At 48.5% G+C, this 14,542-nt stretch overlaps 1 protein-coding gene across 4 annotated transcripts in view; it reads right to left on the bottom strand.

The window, feature by feature from the left end:
* Positions 1-14,542, bottom strand: part of Grik5 (glutamate ionotropic receptor kainate type subunit 5) — a 57,823-nt gene that overhangs the window by 37,643 nt on the left and 5,638 nt on the right. For all 4 annotated transcript variants that reach the window (XM_087200688.1, XM_004873050.3, XM_087200689.1 and 1 more), the window contains 8 exons: positions 12,629-12,726; positions 12,368-12,533; positions 10,083-10,261; positions 8,465-8,518; positions 8,211-8,372; positions 7,461-7,613; positions 6,934-7,038; positions 6,714-6,821 (listed from right to left, as the gene is read on the bottom strand). In XM_087200688.1, the coding sequence (XP_087056814.1) occupies positions 6,714-6,821; positions 6,934-7,038; positions 7,461-7,613; positions 8,211-8,372; positions 8,465-8,518; positions 10,083-10,261; positions 12,368-12,533; positions 12,629-12,726 (1,025 nt within the window). The remainder of the gene's footprint in view (positions 1-6,713; positions 6,822-6,933; positions 7,039-7,460; positions 7,614-8,210; positions 8,373-8,464; positions 8,519-10,082; positions 10,262-12,367; positions 12,534-12,628; positions 12,727-14,542) is intronic.

Below are 14,542 nucleotides of genomic sequence, written 5' to 3'. Positions count from 1 at the left end.
GATGATAATAACAAAAGGAAAACTTATCTTGATATAGTTATTGTCTAAATGGTTGTTAGAACAGTGCCTCTTTGACCTAATGAACAAAAGGCTTAGGAAGCCAGATGCAGCGGTGGATGCCTGTAATCCCAGCTACTTGGGAGGCACAGGCAGGAGGATCACAAGTTTGACGTCAGCCTGGACAATTTAGTTGGACCCCCATCTTAAAATAAAATTAAAATTAAAAAGAGCTCAGGGCTGGGGATTTAGCTTAGTGGTTTCATCGCCTGCTGCACAAGTGCAAGGACCTGAGTTCGATATCTGGTACCAAAAATTAAAAAATAAAAAATAAAAGAGCTGGAGGGTATAGGTCAGTGGTAGAGCATTTGCCTAGCATGTGCAAGGCTCTGGGTTCAATCCTCAGTACTTAAAAAAAAAAAAAGGCTTAGGACACAGGGGAGAATTCTTTGGCAATAATATCCATGACAGCTACTGTCTATTGAACACTTGCCCTGTACGTGTTCTCTCCATTACCTCACTTTAATTCCTCCCAGGGACCATACACTAAAATAAGGATCATTAGACTCATTGTTCTATAAACATGCACACTGTGGCTCATAGAGGACAAGTGACCTCTGTCACCTTTCCTAATTACTGAGCTCTGTGGTAGATGTGAACATATTTTGCTTCCTCTCCTGTCAATGTATGGAGTCCACTTTCTCACTTCTTAGTCAAGCCAGCCTTGTGACTTGTTTTGACCCAAAGAATGTGGTAGAAATGATGTTGTGTGGATTTCAGAACTTTCGCCTTCACAGCAGCTCTTAGGACCGTGTAAGGGAGCCCAGGCCAGCCTGTTGAAGGATGAGTAGAGAGGGTGTGCCAGCCAGCAGCTGGCCTACACCCACTCCAGGGCAGCCTGGCTACCAGCTGCATGAGCTCCAGTAAGACTGTCTGAAAACAGTCCAACTGACCCATAGAATCACGAGAAATAAATCACTGTTAGGTCTCTGGGTATTTGGGGTGGTTTGTTACACAACGATATAATAACCTACCATGAGACCACGTCCTGTCACAGGCCTTGGACTCTCCAGATCCCATGGAGCCCAACAGCTAAGGGACAATGAGATGGAGAGAAACCAGTGCTTCTCTCTTTCTACCAAGATGCCTTCCCAAATCCAAAACTGTGCAACTGGGAGCAGGAATGTGAGATAATACTAATAATAGCAGCAGCAGCAGCTAGCATTTCTTGTGGGCTTGCTGTGTGACAGCTCTTCTATCAGTGTAGGAGGTCGGTATTCTTACCTCTGCTTTAGAGATGAGGACACAGGTCCAGAGAAGTGAAGTGAGAAGTGGCTGAGAAAGACAAGCCAGTCTGACTCCAAAGTTCTACTCTTTGACCCTGTGCTAAACTGCATGCAAGTGGACAGAAAGAGAGCAGTGGACACAAGAGAAATCAGACAGAAAGAGGGGGCATCACATTTGGGTATCAAAGCTGGAGAATCAGAAATCAAGAATCTGAGAGCCAAGCACACATGCTAGAGCAGAAAGGTTCTCATACAGCTCTGTGTGTGTGTGTGTGTGTGTGTGTGTGTGTGTGTGTGTGTGTGTGTTTCTGGAGATTGAACCCAAGGAATGCTTAGCTACATCCCCAACACTTTTTGAAATTTTATTCTGAGACACGATCTCACTAAGTTGCGCAGGTTGGCCTCAAATTTGTGATTCTCTTGCCCCTGACTCCCAAGCTGAGATTAGGTATGCACCAACCATGCCCAGCCTCTTACAGCTTTCTTGATATAGAAAGGAGGAAACCAAAGCCCAGGGGGGTAAAGTATCCAAGGCCAGACAGCTAAAGCAGGGCTGTGGGAAGGGAGATGGGGCAGAGCTGAAATTCACAACCCTGTTTCTATACAGTCTGAAGCCCTTATTCCTTCCACTATGCCAAGATGATCTCCAAATTCAAGACTGAGGAATTTGGGTTCAAAGTCTCAGAATCAGGACCTGAGCTTATACAAACAAAAACAGAGACTGGGGCCTCATACAGAACTCAGGATCTAAAAGCACTGATCTAGGACTCAATTTAGAGCACTGGGGCCTCACAACCAAAGGTTCTCAAGGCACCTCTAATCATCAAAGAGAATCTTGTGTGGAAGTCCAACATTGTGGACAGGCAGTGGAATACTGCTAAGTCAGATTCTAAGAATCCAACCACTGTGTATCTATGCACAAAAATCCAGGCCCAAGAAAATCATTGCAGCAGTGCTCAGGATGGGAACAAAGAGTGTAACAACCTAATTTGGGACAAGTTAAAGAGATCATCGATGTCATAAAAGAATCCCGGGCAACTACGAAAATAGCAAAGTCTATAAGATATATTAAGAGGGAAAAAAAACAAGCTACAGAACAATGGTGTGCAATATGCTATTCTTTGTGGAAGAAAGAGCAGGGACATGATTGTACATGCAGACATTTCTGGAATGACGCTGCCCTCTGAGAAAAGAAAATGAGGGACCAGAGGAAAGGAGGCTGATTTTTCACTCCTTACTCCCTTTATCATTGGATTTCTATTCTACTTAGGCTTATATTACCTTCTGTCCATCCTCTAGTGCCATGAATTTTTAAAAACTGAAGTATATTTAAAAGTATATGGAGGGCCGGGGATTTAGCTCAGTGGTTCCGCCACCTGCCCTGCAAGCGCAAGGACTTGAGTTCGATTCCTGGTACCAAAAAACCCCACAAAAAACGTATATGGGAATGCAAAGGACCAAGAAGAGCCAAGGGAATCCTAAAGAAGAATATCAAAATTGGTAGATTTACCCTGCCTACTAACACTTAATTTAAGCTATGGTATTAAAACACCATGGTGTTAAAGATGGACAAGAGACTGGAGTGTTAGGAAACCCATCCAGAAATGGATATGGATTTCCAGCAAAGATAAAACTGTGAGGAAGAGAGAAAAATGATTGTTTTAATAAGTGGTGCTGTTCAATTAAACATCCATATGAAAGAAATGTATTCTGATCCCCACCCCCTACTTCACATGATTCATAAAAGTCAATTCTAGCTGGTTTGTAGATTTCATTTATTTATTTATTTATTTATTTATTTAATTTTTTTTGGTACCAGGGATCGAACTCGGGCCCTTGTGCTTGTGCAGCAGGCGATGGAACCACTGAGCTAAATCCCCGGCCCTGGTTTGTAGATTTTAAAAGTCCCTCCCACCCTTATCCCAAATTAGAGATTAAACTCAAGGCCTTTGCACTGAGCTACATCCCCACCCCCTTTCTTTATTTTTTATTTTGAGACATGGTCTTACTAAGTCACTAAGTTGCCCAGGTTGGGCTGGAACTTATGTTCCTCCTGCCTCAGCCTCCCAGAGTGCTGGAATTATAGGCATAAACCAGCATGCCTGGCTGCAGATTTAAATGTAAAAGGAAAAATTAATAAGTTTTTAGAAAACAAGTAAGAGAAGGGGCTGGAAATATATCTGTGGTATAGTGTTTGCTTTGCATGTGTGAGGCCCTGGATTTGATCCCGAGCATGACACACACACAAAAAAAACAGACTATCTTCATGAACTTGTTAAAGGCAAAGGATTTTTTTTTTGGTACCGGGGATTGAACTCGGGTCCTTGCGCTTGTGCAGCAGGCAGTGAAACCACTGAGCTAAATCCCTGGCCCAGGATTTTTAAATTCTAAAAGTATTAACCACAAAGGAAAAAAGCTGATAAGTGAACTTTAGTAAAATTAAAACACCAGTCACTTTATAAAATTATACAACTTAGAGTGAAAAGGCAAGCCACAAAGGGCTTGTCAATACATATAGCTGACAAAGGAAGTGTATCCAGAATGTATAAATAACTCTGAAATCAATAAAAAGATCATACAGCCTTTTTTTTTTTGGTACCAGGGATCAAACTCGGGTCCTTGCACTTGTGAGACAGGTGGCGGAACCACTGAGCTAAATCCCTGAACCCTAGCCCATTTTTTAAAAAAAACAGAAAAAAAAAAACTTGAGCAAGAACTTCCCAAAAGAGGATTTCTAAATAATCAATAAACACAAAAAGGTGATCAAATGAAAATGAAAACTACCACATATCTTGGTATCTTTATACACTCACCACTGGGGAAAATGAAAAACAAATGAAATTCTCAATCACACATTGCTGAGGGGAACCAAGTAGTACAATCACTGTGGAAAATGCTTCAGCAGCATCTGTGCAAGGTAAGACACACCTGCAACCAACAGTTCCACTCTCTGAAACATACCCAATAGAAACACCAATACAAGATCCCCAAAAGTCATGGCAGAGAACAGTAATAGTGAACCTTTTAGAGATGAGTGGTCAAATTGCAACCCAAAACCCACTTATTTATCCCAAAGTGCCAACACTCCAATTAAACCTGAATACTGAGGAGTTAGTTTAGAAAAAACAACTCATACATTAACATCTTTTGTCTTAAAAGAAAAACAAATAACATGCTTGGTATAGGTCCACACCCCTGGCATAGAATGTTCTCAGTAGTACTGTTCGTAACAACAAAAAACACCCTCAGAAACTATTCAGATGTCCATCTACATTTTATGAATAAGTAAACTGTAGATGCATCCACATCACAGAACATGTAATGATGAAACTAAATCACATGCAAAAATGCAGACAAATCTCATAAACATAGTATCGAGCAAAAGGAGCCAGACAAAAGAGAGCACATACTGTAGCACGTGATAATGACAAAGGCTGACACAAAGCTGGGTTTGGTGGCATATGCCTGTAATCCCAGCATTCTGGGAGCCTGAGGCAGGAGTTACTACAAGTTTGAGCCTAGCCTAGGCAACTTGGTGACTTAGTGAGACTCTATCTCAAAATAAAACACAAAAAGGGCTAAGGATGTAGCTCAGTTTAAAAGCACACATAAAGCCCAGGGTTCCAACCCCAGTATTGCAAAAGATAAAGGAAAAAAAATTTTTTGTTGAATGAAATGAAGCACATTGGGCTATACACACCAGGGCTGCTTGCCTCCCCAACTGAGCTGACAAACACTTCCTGAGCCCTTGCTCCTGCTGCCTGGGATGTTCCCTATGCACAATTTTTAAAACCCTGTCTAATGCCACCTCCTCCATGAGGCCTTTCTTGGACCTCTAAAGCTGTGTCAGTCCCTCCTTTCTCTGGGAACTCCTTATTACCCTGGGTAAGAATGACTATGTCCAGGTGCGTCACCTCCATCAGGCTGGGATCACCTCCCCCAGTGCCACTTGAGAGCACCCGTGACTCATTTCTGTGCCTCCAGAATTTGTGTAAGACCAGGCACACAGCAGCTTTAGTAAATATTAGTGGAATGAATGAGTGAACCAATCCATCAAGAGAAGAATGAACCTCATGAAGAGAAGAAAAACATTAGTTCTTGAGCCTTGGGGAGAAGGGAAGGAGAGTGTGAGAAACGGACTCTCCTGACTGCTTCTCCTTGACTTCTGCACCCTGCTCCCCACCTTCAGGGACTGACCATGCACCACATGCAGAGGTGCCAGCTGTTCCTAGCCAGCCAGCACTCTGGACCCCTCGGTGAGGCTGTTAGCAAGAGTCTGGTTTCCTGTCTGCAGCCCATCTGTCCCTCCGCAACAGGTTCACTGGCCCTTGTCCAGAGGGACAAGGTCTACTCCAAATCAGGAGCTCCCTAGGGAATGACTCTTGACTTGCTGCTTATAGGGGCCTCTGACATCCTGTGGAACCCTCTAGAAACCCTCTCTGAATGTCAGTGCCCCCAACTCTGATCTGACTCATCTCACAGTGTTGTTGAGTGGCTCCCATGGATCAGGGAAGCCAGTAGGTCACAGATTTGACTGCAGTGCAGAGTGTGGCTGCCTGGCATATCCAGCCTCCAGGCCTAGCTTTTCAGGGAAGCCCTTGCTCTCTAGGCCCTGTATGTCACCACCTCCCTGACCACAGTACCTGGCAGGAGGCAACAGGCCACAGTGGCAAAGGCACAGGCTCTCCCAGGGACTCTGTGATTGTCTTCTTATCCTCAAAAGGGGGAAAATAAAGACCTCAGGGGCTAGCTGTGAGGTTTTAAGAGCAACACCTGGTAAGGGTTTCACACCATGCCTGGTGCAGAGCAGATGCTCAATGAACAATGGACACACCTCAACCCCCTCTTCTCTGCTTCTGTAAATCCAGGAATGGCAACCCTGGGGCTACCAGACAAAGTCCTTAGCTGGGCTCTAGTATGGTGAGGACTGGAACTTCAGACCATTTCACTTAAAGACTAAGGCTCTGGAGCCTTAGAGACACAGCTTCCAGTCCTGGCTATGCCATGTACTTGCCATGTGATCCTAGGCTAGTTGTTTCACCTCTCTGATCTTCAAATTCCACATCAGCAAGACGGAAACTACATAAATTGGCATGTACCAACACTCTAGGCTGATAAGTGTGACAAAATGACCGTTCTAGCATTCATGACTACTGGGGGCCTCCCATGGGCCAGATGCTGTGCAAGGAGCCTGGAGCTGAACTAGTTCCTATGGCAGAATCTGTGCCTTCCCCTGCTCTGGCAGTGGTTAGGATAGTAACGCCTTGGTCACAGTCTGGGACATTGGATGCATTAGTCATGTTCCCTGCTAGCCAGTCCACAGTGCCCTGCACACATCATGGGGAGCTAGGACAAAGCTGGGCCTGCTCAGAAGGCCCTGCATTTGGACCTCTTCCCCTACCGACCTCTCCTCTCCTCTGAACCACTCACCAGGATGGTCGTGACCACCAGCGTTTTATTGGCCAATGTCTGTGACAGGTTGATGTCCAGGGTGGTGGCGTTCATGGCCAGGGTCCGGTTAGAGTACCACACCCCAATCTGAGGGCAGAGAGAGTACTGTCGGCACAGGAACTACCCAGGGACTCGGCAGCCTCTAGGCCACCCCAGCCATATCCCAGCAGGGCTCTGACATTGCTCTGGGCGTGCTCACCTCTCGATGGCCTTGCAGAGACTTTTCTAGGATGCGCAGGGTGTAGTTGGTCCTCTGCCCTTTGCTGTTGAATTCCACCCGTCCGGTCAGCCCATCATACTCTACCTAGCAGGGCAGGAGGCGGGGCAGAGGGAGGGGTAGCAGGGCCCAGAGATGGGCAGAAAGGCCCAGAGGGACCAGACATCCAGAGAAAGGCACAGAGACAGGGGTGGAGGGGACAGGAGAGAGGGACCAGGAAGGATTACAGTCATAGAGAAGACAGCACATGAAGAAACAGAGACAGATGGCACAAAGGAACAGACAAGGATCAAGACCCAAAGGTAGCATGCAGCCCAGACAGGTAGAGGACAGCGAGAGTAGACAGATGAGACACAAGAATGAGGAGGAAGCCCGGAGGCAGGGGCAGGTGGAAATGAAGGGAGGGGAGAGGGCAGAGGGCAGCACGGTGGACACAGTGAGTGCCCCCACCTGAGGTGGTCACTGCCCCGCTTCTCCACTCTCCCCTGCTCCATTCTGTCCTGGCTCACCATTCGCAGGTAGTTCATGAGGCTGGTCCCATGGGGCCAAATGTTGGCTGAGGTACAGGCTAGCGGCTTGATGCCAATCTCCTGGCTGCGGTTCAGCTCTCGGACAGCACTCACCACCACATGCACAGCATCAAACATCAGGGCAGCAGACAGCTGGGGAGGGGCAGAGGTGGGGGGCATGGGAAAAAGGCAGCTTAGCCCAGGGATCCTCCAAGTACCCCTGTGGTGCTACTCCAAGCCTTTGGACAACTCTTCACAGGAATGGCTTAGGAAGGAGGAAGAGGTTCTTTGTCTTTCTTGGGACACATGGAAGACAGTGGGAAAGAGGTGCGCATTGCTCATACCCTGATGGGAGTATCTCTGCCAGACTATGTGTGCAAGAAGACTATGTCTGGAGAAGCCCAGGATGTTGGAAGAGTCCTCCACAACCAAGGGGACATTTGAGCAAAAACCTGGCAATGAAGGGGCAGCCACTGTTCTGTGGAGAAGTGCATGGGAAGCAGACGGAAGAGCGTGTGCAAAGGCATGAAAGTGCACCTGTGCTTAGGGCCTCAAGGCACCAGAGGAAGCTGGTGTGGCTGTAGCAGCACAGTAAGTGGAGAGGACGGAAACATGGGTCAGACATACCCCTGAGCTATACCATGAAGCCTCTGGAAGTGCCAGGTAGTTCTGTGCATGATCTAATCTGAGTGAGATCCCCTATAAGTGTCTGGGGAAGCTGTGTCTGAGTGTGTCTGGGTATGTGCTCACCGCTGGGCCTGGGTAGGTGCTGGCTTCACAGTTCTCCCTCCAGGACATGTTGAGGCTGCGCACAAACTCGGGGTAGAAGGGGTGGGACGTGTTGAACATGGAGAAGCCCAGGATATTGGAAGAGTCCTCCACAATACCATCCAGATGTAGGATGGGGAAGTCCTGGAACCAAGAAGAAGTGGTGAGACCTTGGGCTGGGCTTCACATAGGACAGGCATGGAGGCAGGGAGATGGGGACTAGAGGGAGTACGCACCATGGTGGTAAGGATGTACTTGTAAAACGCTGAGGTCATTCCCAGCTCCGAGGCCTGGAGAACATAGGAGAGGCCAAGAGGCAGTGTGAGAGGCAGGCAAAGGTGGGGAACTCAAGAAAGCAAGGGAGATTTAGAGACAGGCCTGGTGTAGAAACCTAGTGGAAACAGTAAGAGATGCCCAGAACAGAAAGACAGGGAGGAAACAAGTGAGGGCAGAGGGACTTGGTCCCTTGAATCCCACCATGCTGGCTGGTGCTGGGGTAGGGGTGGGTGGGGGCGGACAGATTTGTTGGAGAAGAGAATGGGGCCCTCTCATGAGAGCATTCATACTTCCTTCTCGAGAGAGATGGGGTAGGCGGGGACATGAACCTTAACCCTAACCCCGACATGGCCCAAAAGGGCTGCTATCAAGTGGGTCACAGGCTGGTCATACACGTCAGAAAAGTACTCTTCAATTCAAATCTCGAGGTTCATTTTGGGAGTCCCCTTTCTCACAGTCCTGGAGAAGAACAAGGCTAGAAGCCCTCTCCATGCCAGAGGTGTCCCATCTTGACCCCCATGACAAATGCAACATTACAAGGTACCAGGCCTGGGATTTAGCTCAGTGGTGCCACGCCTGCCTCACAAGCACAAGGTCATGAGTTCGATTCCCATTACCAGAAAAAAGAAAGGAAAAAAAACAAACAACATTACAAGGGGCCAGCTTCCACTTCCTGAGTTACATGACCTGGGCTCTTCCATGTGGGCATTGCGGAAAGTCAGACTAGAAGAAGCAGCTGAGACCCCTGCCCAGGCTGGCCTGCTTTCTGCCCAGAACCTTGTCCCTAAGTTGTCCTGTCTCATTCACACTTCTTCCTATGGGCCACTATCAGTGGTGACATATGGTTTTAATTAAAAGGAAAAAGAAAAAAGTGGAGAAAAATAATACGAATTTGATTATGAAAAAAATTAAGAGCAGGGAAGCTTATGAATGATTAATGAGTGGGATCACTGGTGGAAAGAATGTGCCAGGCCCACAGGGGAAGGTCCTAGTGCTCTGAGCCTTCCTTGTGTGTGCTCCTGAGCCAGTCCCCCACCTGAACCCAGCTCCTTCCTCCACAAAATGCTCAGGACACCAGCCCTGCAAGGTAGGATGAGAGCCAAATTAAAGACTCATGGGCCGGGGATTTAGCTCAGTGGTTCCACCGCCTGCCTTGCAAGTGCAAGGACCCGAGTTTGATCCCCAGTACCCAAAAAAAAAAAAAAAGCATATCTGAAATTAAGGATTCATGCAAAGCACCTCACCTCAGAGCCCAAGAGCACTCCTAAGGGCCATGGCTTGGGCATATTCACCCTGGGCCAACACCACACTAAGCGCTATTCTTTCCGCTTACTTACTAACCCTCATGACAAGTCACTGAGGTAGGAACTGTCATTGTCCTCTCTTTACAGAGAGATGAGATGCCCTCCAGGGCTACGTGACCAGGAAGTGGCCAAGCTGCCAGACAAGTGTTATGATCATGAAAGCACCTGCAAATAAGAAGAGGGTCTTGATAATCTCTCCCCACTACTGAGGCCCCTGGGTATTAGGTGACTGCTGCTCTGACCCTTTCCAGAATGAGATGGAGGGGAAGCCCACCTTACGGAGGACGAGGTGGGAGATGGACGCATTGGCATCAATGATGATGGTGGATACTTTGTCATCTCGGATCTCCTTGAGCAACGGTGTGGGGTCCCGGCTGTCATCTAGCATCCTCACGGACAGTGTCTCCTTGGAGATTAGGAAGCCACGTACCAGTTCCTCCAATCGCAGCAGGCCTGAGGGAGGGTTAGGCCTCAACTTAGGGCTCTACCTTCTGGGTGCCTAGTACAGGGAATACCCTCCTTTCTCCTCTCCAACATGGGAAACCTGGGCAGAGGACTGGCAGACATGCCAGGGAGAGAGGGACACTCTGGGGCAGCTGGGGACCTCAAGATACTGGGCTTTAAGGACCCAATGCCTAAGTCTGCTCCAAGCAAAATCCCAGCCTAGATTCCTCCCAGATCTTCAGACTCCTGTACCTATCTCCATCCTGACCCTCACTGGGATGTCTGACATTACACTCAACACTCCTTCTTGACCCAACCACCATCTCCCTTGCCTGTCTCCCCCGCTGAGCAAACAGCAGTTGCAGCCTGCCAGTCACTTAGGTCAGAACCCCTGAAGGTAGTCTGGCTTCCTCTCTCTCGCTCTCCTTCATCCAACCCCAGTCCCTCTAGGCTCTACCTTCAAAACATACTAGAGCCCATCACACCATGCCACTGTCACCGCCCTGGCCCAAGCCACCGTCATCTCTTCCCTTTGCAATGGCCATACTTGCCCAAGTCTGTTCCCTCCACAGAAGCCAGAATGATGAAAACAGATGTGCACCCACTCTGTGCCAAGCCCTCTGATGGCGCCACATCTCCTCCCTCCCTAGGCCCTGACCACACAGGCCTCCCTGGCCTACTCATTGGTCTGTGTACACAACGGTTTCACTTCTGTCCTGCAGCCTTGGTCCTGGATGTTCCCTCTACCTGGAACCCTCTTCCTCTAGGCCCTCACCTCCTCCAGGTTGTTACCCACCTGTTACCTTCTCAGTGAGGCCTGCACTCACCATTTCATTTAAAATTGTCTCCCACTTGATTCCCAATTCTTATTACTTGCTGCCACATCTCCATACAACTTACTAAATATAACTACACACTTATTTATAGCTTTTGTTGCTTAATTGTTGCTTAACTCCTATCCTTGGAATAGGAGGTTTGAACAGAGATTCCCATCTGCTCCACTCTCTTCCATCTCCTGAATGCCAACAGTCTGGCATATAACAGGTGCTCAGCAAGCCTCTCTGGAAAGAGGAATTCCTTCCAGAGGTTGTGAGGCATGGTCTGCTCTCTCTCAACTTCATACCCACAAACCCACCAGTGTACTGGACATCTCAGTTGAATGTCTCCAAGATACGCGACATTCAGCACGTGCCCCTTGAATGGACTGATTTCCTTCTCTCCACAAAAATCTCACGTCAAACTCTCCTCCTCAGTCTGTCCTGGGTCTCTAACTCGACTGCCACCACCTGAGCCCAAGCCCTCATCTCCCAGCTCCTGCCTCTCACTGGTCTTCCTGGCACATTTGTGTCCTTCTCCAGTCTGCGGTCTTTCTACAACATGACTCTGGCCATGTTCCCTAGCCCCACTCTGCTCGGAAAGCTTCCACATGAACTTCAGTCCTGTTTCATTCTCCCACACTCTGACCATAGGAGCATTCTTTTTTTTGCGGTACTGGGGATCAAACACAGGACCTCATGCTTGTGAGGCAAGCGTGGTGCCACTGAGCTAAATCCCCCGCCCTCACAGGAGCATTCTTGAGCCTCAGTGGGGGTCGCATGTCCTCAGCCTTCTACCTCTGCTTCCACTGGCCCTCAGGTTCCCCCACACCCTTCAGGTTCAGCTTAATGTCCCCTTCTCAGGGTGTGGGCTCTGAACCTTCTAGATAGGTTAGAGCCCCTCCCAGAATCCCCACACACGGCCTGGTGATCCATGTATCACTCTGTCTCAAGAGCTCAATGACCCATGGCCTCCCCTGGACCTACAGTCCCATGAAAGCAGAAACCAGGCCTAGCACTAGTCTCTGCCACACCCCCAGGGCCCAGCAGGGGCCAGACGGGTAGGTCCCTAGTCACCATCTGTGGGCCAAATGCGTCTCCCTGGGGGCAGGAGGGGTCTGTGGCACCAGAGATCTCAATTTCTGAAAAGGGAAGAGATGGTGAGACTAGGCGAGCCTCATGCCCGGGTCACCTAGGGGCTCTAACCAGGGGGCATTGAGTGACTGTGTGAGTCTCCAGAGTGGTCAGGGAGGGGTGTTTGGGGGAATCAAAAACAAAATATCCAGTTATCCTCCCTCACACTCAGCCTTGGCACAGATGAGGCTGGCCGAAGGGTAGTTGAAGGACTTGAGGATTCGGGAGACTGCCAGGCTGACGTCCTCATTACTGGGGTACAGGCTGACAGATGCAAAGCGAAGGTACTGAAGACGGGGTGTCTCCTCAGGACCCACCTTGATGTGGGGGATCTGGATAGAGAGGGAACTTCTGTTTGCATCCTGCTGCTTCCCGGCCTTGCCTCCCAGGAATGGCTCCCTCGCTGCCCCACACTCCCCCGCCTCACCTCCTTCTCCCCACAGATATGGCTCACAGTAGAGGCAGATGCTGGGCTGGAAGAGGGCCCCAGGACCGATACGACCCCCTTGGGCAGGATCTGACACACTGCAAGGGACAGAGAAGAGGTCACAGAATCAGGGAACCCTCTGTCTCCTCCCTGCCCCACTCAACCGAGGGCCACCCTGGTCCAGGAAAGGATCAGACACTTGCAGTTGCCTGATCCTTCTCCACCACCACAGACCCAGGGGCCAACCCCTGACCCTGCTCAATGCAGTGTATAAAAGGAGGAAGAAGACAGAGAGACAGGGGGACATAGCCACAGAGGGACAGGTCACACCAAGGGAAACAAATTAAAGGACAAAGAAAAAGCGACACCAGGGGCCTCCTTCTGACCTGTAAATCCAGTGCCAGTTGCCCTGCCTTTATCTTTCTCAATCTTTCCAGCCATGCTACTATCTACGAGGCACCCAGGACTCCTTTATCCTGAAGCCCCAGCCAAGGGCCCCAGGGTCCTCTATTCTCCAAACATACCCTTCTGTTGCATCTACTTGCTCCTTCTTTTCCTTTCTTCCTCTCAAACACATGTGTCTCAAAAGACTCCAATGTGGGCAGCTGGTGTTTTTTCCACCCAGTGCCCATTCTCATGGCAGATCCCTAACTTTTCCTAGGAGACCTGCCCCGTCCCTCAGTCCATGTGCTTCTTAGGACTGATTGGTACCCAGCTCAGGCCTAGCCAGTCACAGAGCCACAATGACTGGTTAAAAAATGGGTATGGGCTCAAATCAGACCAGAGAGAGCCTTCCCTGTATCTTCTGTTAAAATTATTGTCGGGAGTCTGGGGATTTAGCTCAGTGGTTTCGCCACTGCTGCGCAAGCGCAAGGACCCAAGTTCAATCCCTGGTACCAAAAAAAAAAAATTATTGTCGGGGGTCCGGGGATTTAGCTCAGTGGTTCCATCACCTGCCTCGCAAGCGCAAGGACCTGAGTTCGATCCCTGGTATCAAAAAAAAAAAAATTATTGTTGGGTTTGCTAAGTTGGTGAGATGTGAGCTTTGAGCTGCTGGGCCATCTTGTCACCACATGGGAAGGGTATTCCTGAAAATGAAGTCAACTCACAGGAAAGCAAGATCTACAGATAAAACAGTGTCTCCTGGAATATCATCTGAACATCTGGATCCAGCCATTTCTGAAACAATCCTGGAACATCATTTGAGGACCCGGATCCATCCATGCCCGAAAGTATTATCTAGGTCTCTTAGTGACATGATCTCATAATGTACGGGTTTTGGGTTTGTTTGCTTATTTATTTGGAGGGGGGCTGGTATTGAGGATTGAATCCAAGCCCTTGCACATTCTAGGCAGGTACAGTGGTACCTCGGTTCATGAACTTAATTCTTTCCACAATTCTGGTCGCAAACCGAATTGGATGAGAACTGAATCAAATTTCTCCATAAGGTAAACACTGAACCTAACACCCACTGAATTTGATTCGGTTCTCATCCAATTCAGTTTGTGACCAGAATTGTGGAAAGAATTGAGTTCATAAGCCAAGGTACCACTGTACCCTACCACTGAGCTAGCCCAGTCATAATGTCTCTTTTTTTTTTTTGGTACCGGAGATCGAACTCGGGTCCTTGCGCTTGCACAGCAGGCAGCAAAAACACTGTGTCTCTTTTTTTTCATTAAAGCAGGCTAAGCTGAGTTTCTGCCACACTAACTAAGAGCATCCCATCTTCTCCCAAACTTGTTCCTTCTGTGACTTCCAAGTTGCTAAAGGTCCTACCATTTACATAGACCAGACGACTGGAAATGATTCTGGCCTTCATTCTCTCTCCCAATAGCCATTAGTCATCGAGTCCTGTCCCTTATTTGTCCACAGATTTTCTCGCAACCGTCCCCTTCTCTTCAACCTCTACCAGCC

This window comes from Heterocephalus glaber, unplaced genomic scaffold (genome assembly GCF_053883595.1).
Source record: "Heterocephalus glaber isolate CG9 unplaced genomic scaffold, H.glaber_assembly_v1.0 deba00001744, whole genome shotgun sequence".
Taxonomy (NCBI): Eukaryota; Metazoa; Chordata; class Mammalia; order Rodentia; family Bathyergidae; genus Heterocephalus; species Heterocephalus glaber.
Note: the sequence above shows the minus strand (reverse complement) of the source record. Positions and strands in the feature narration are given on the sequence as shown.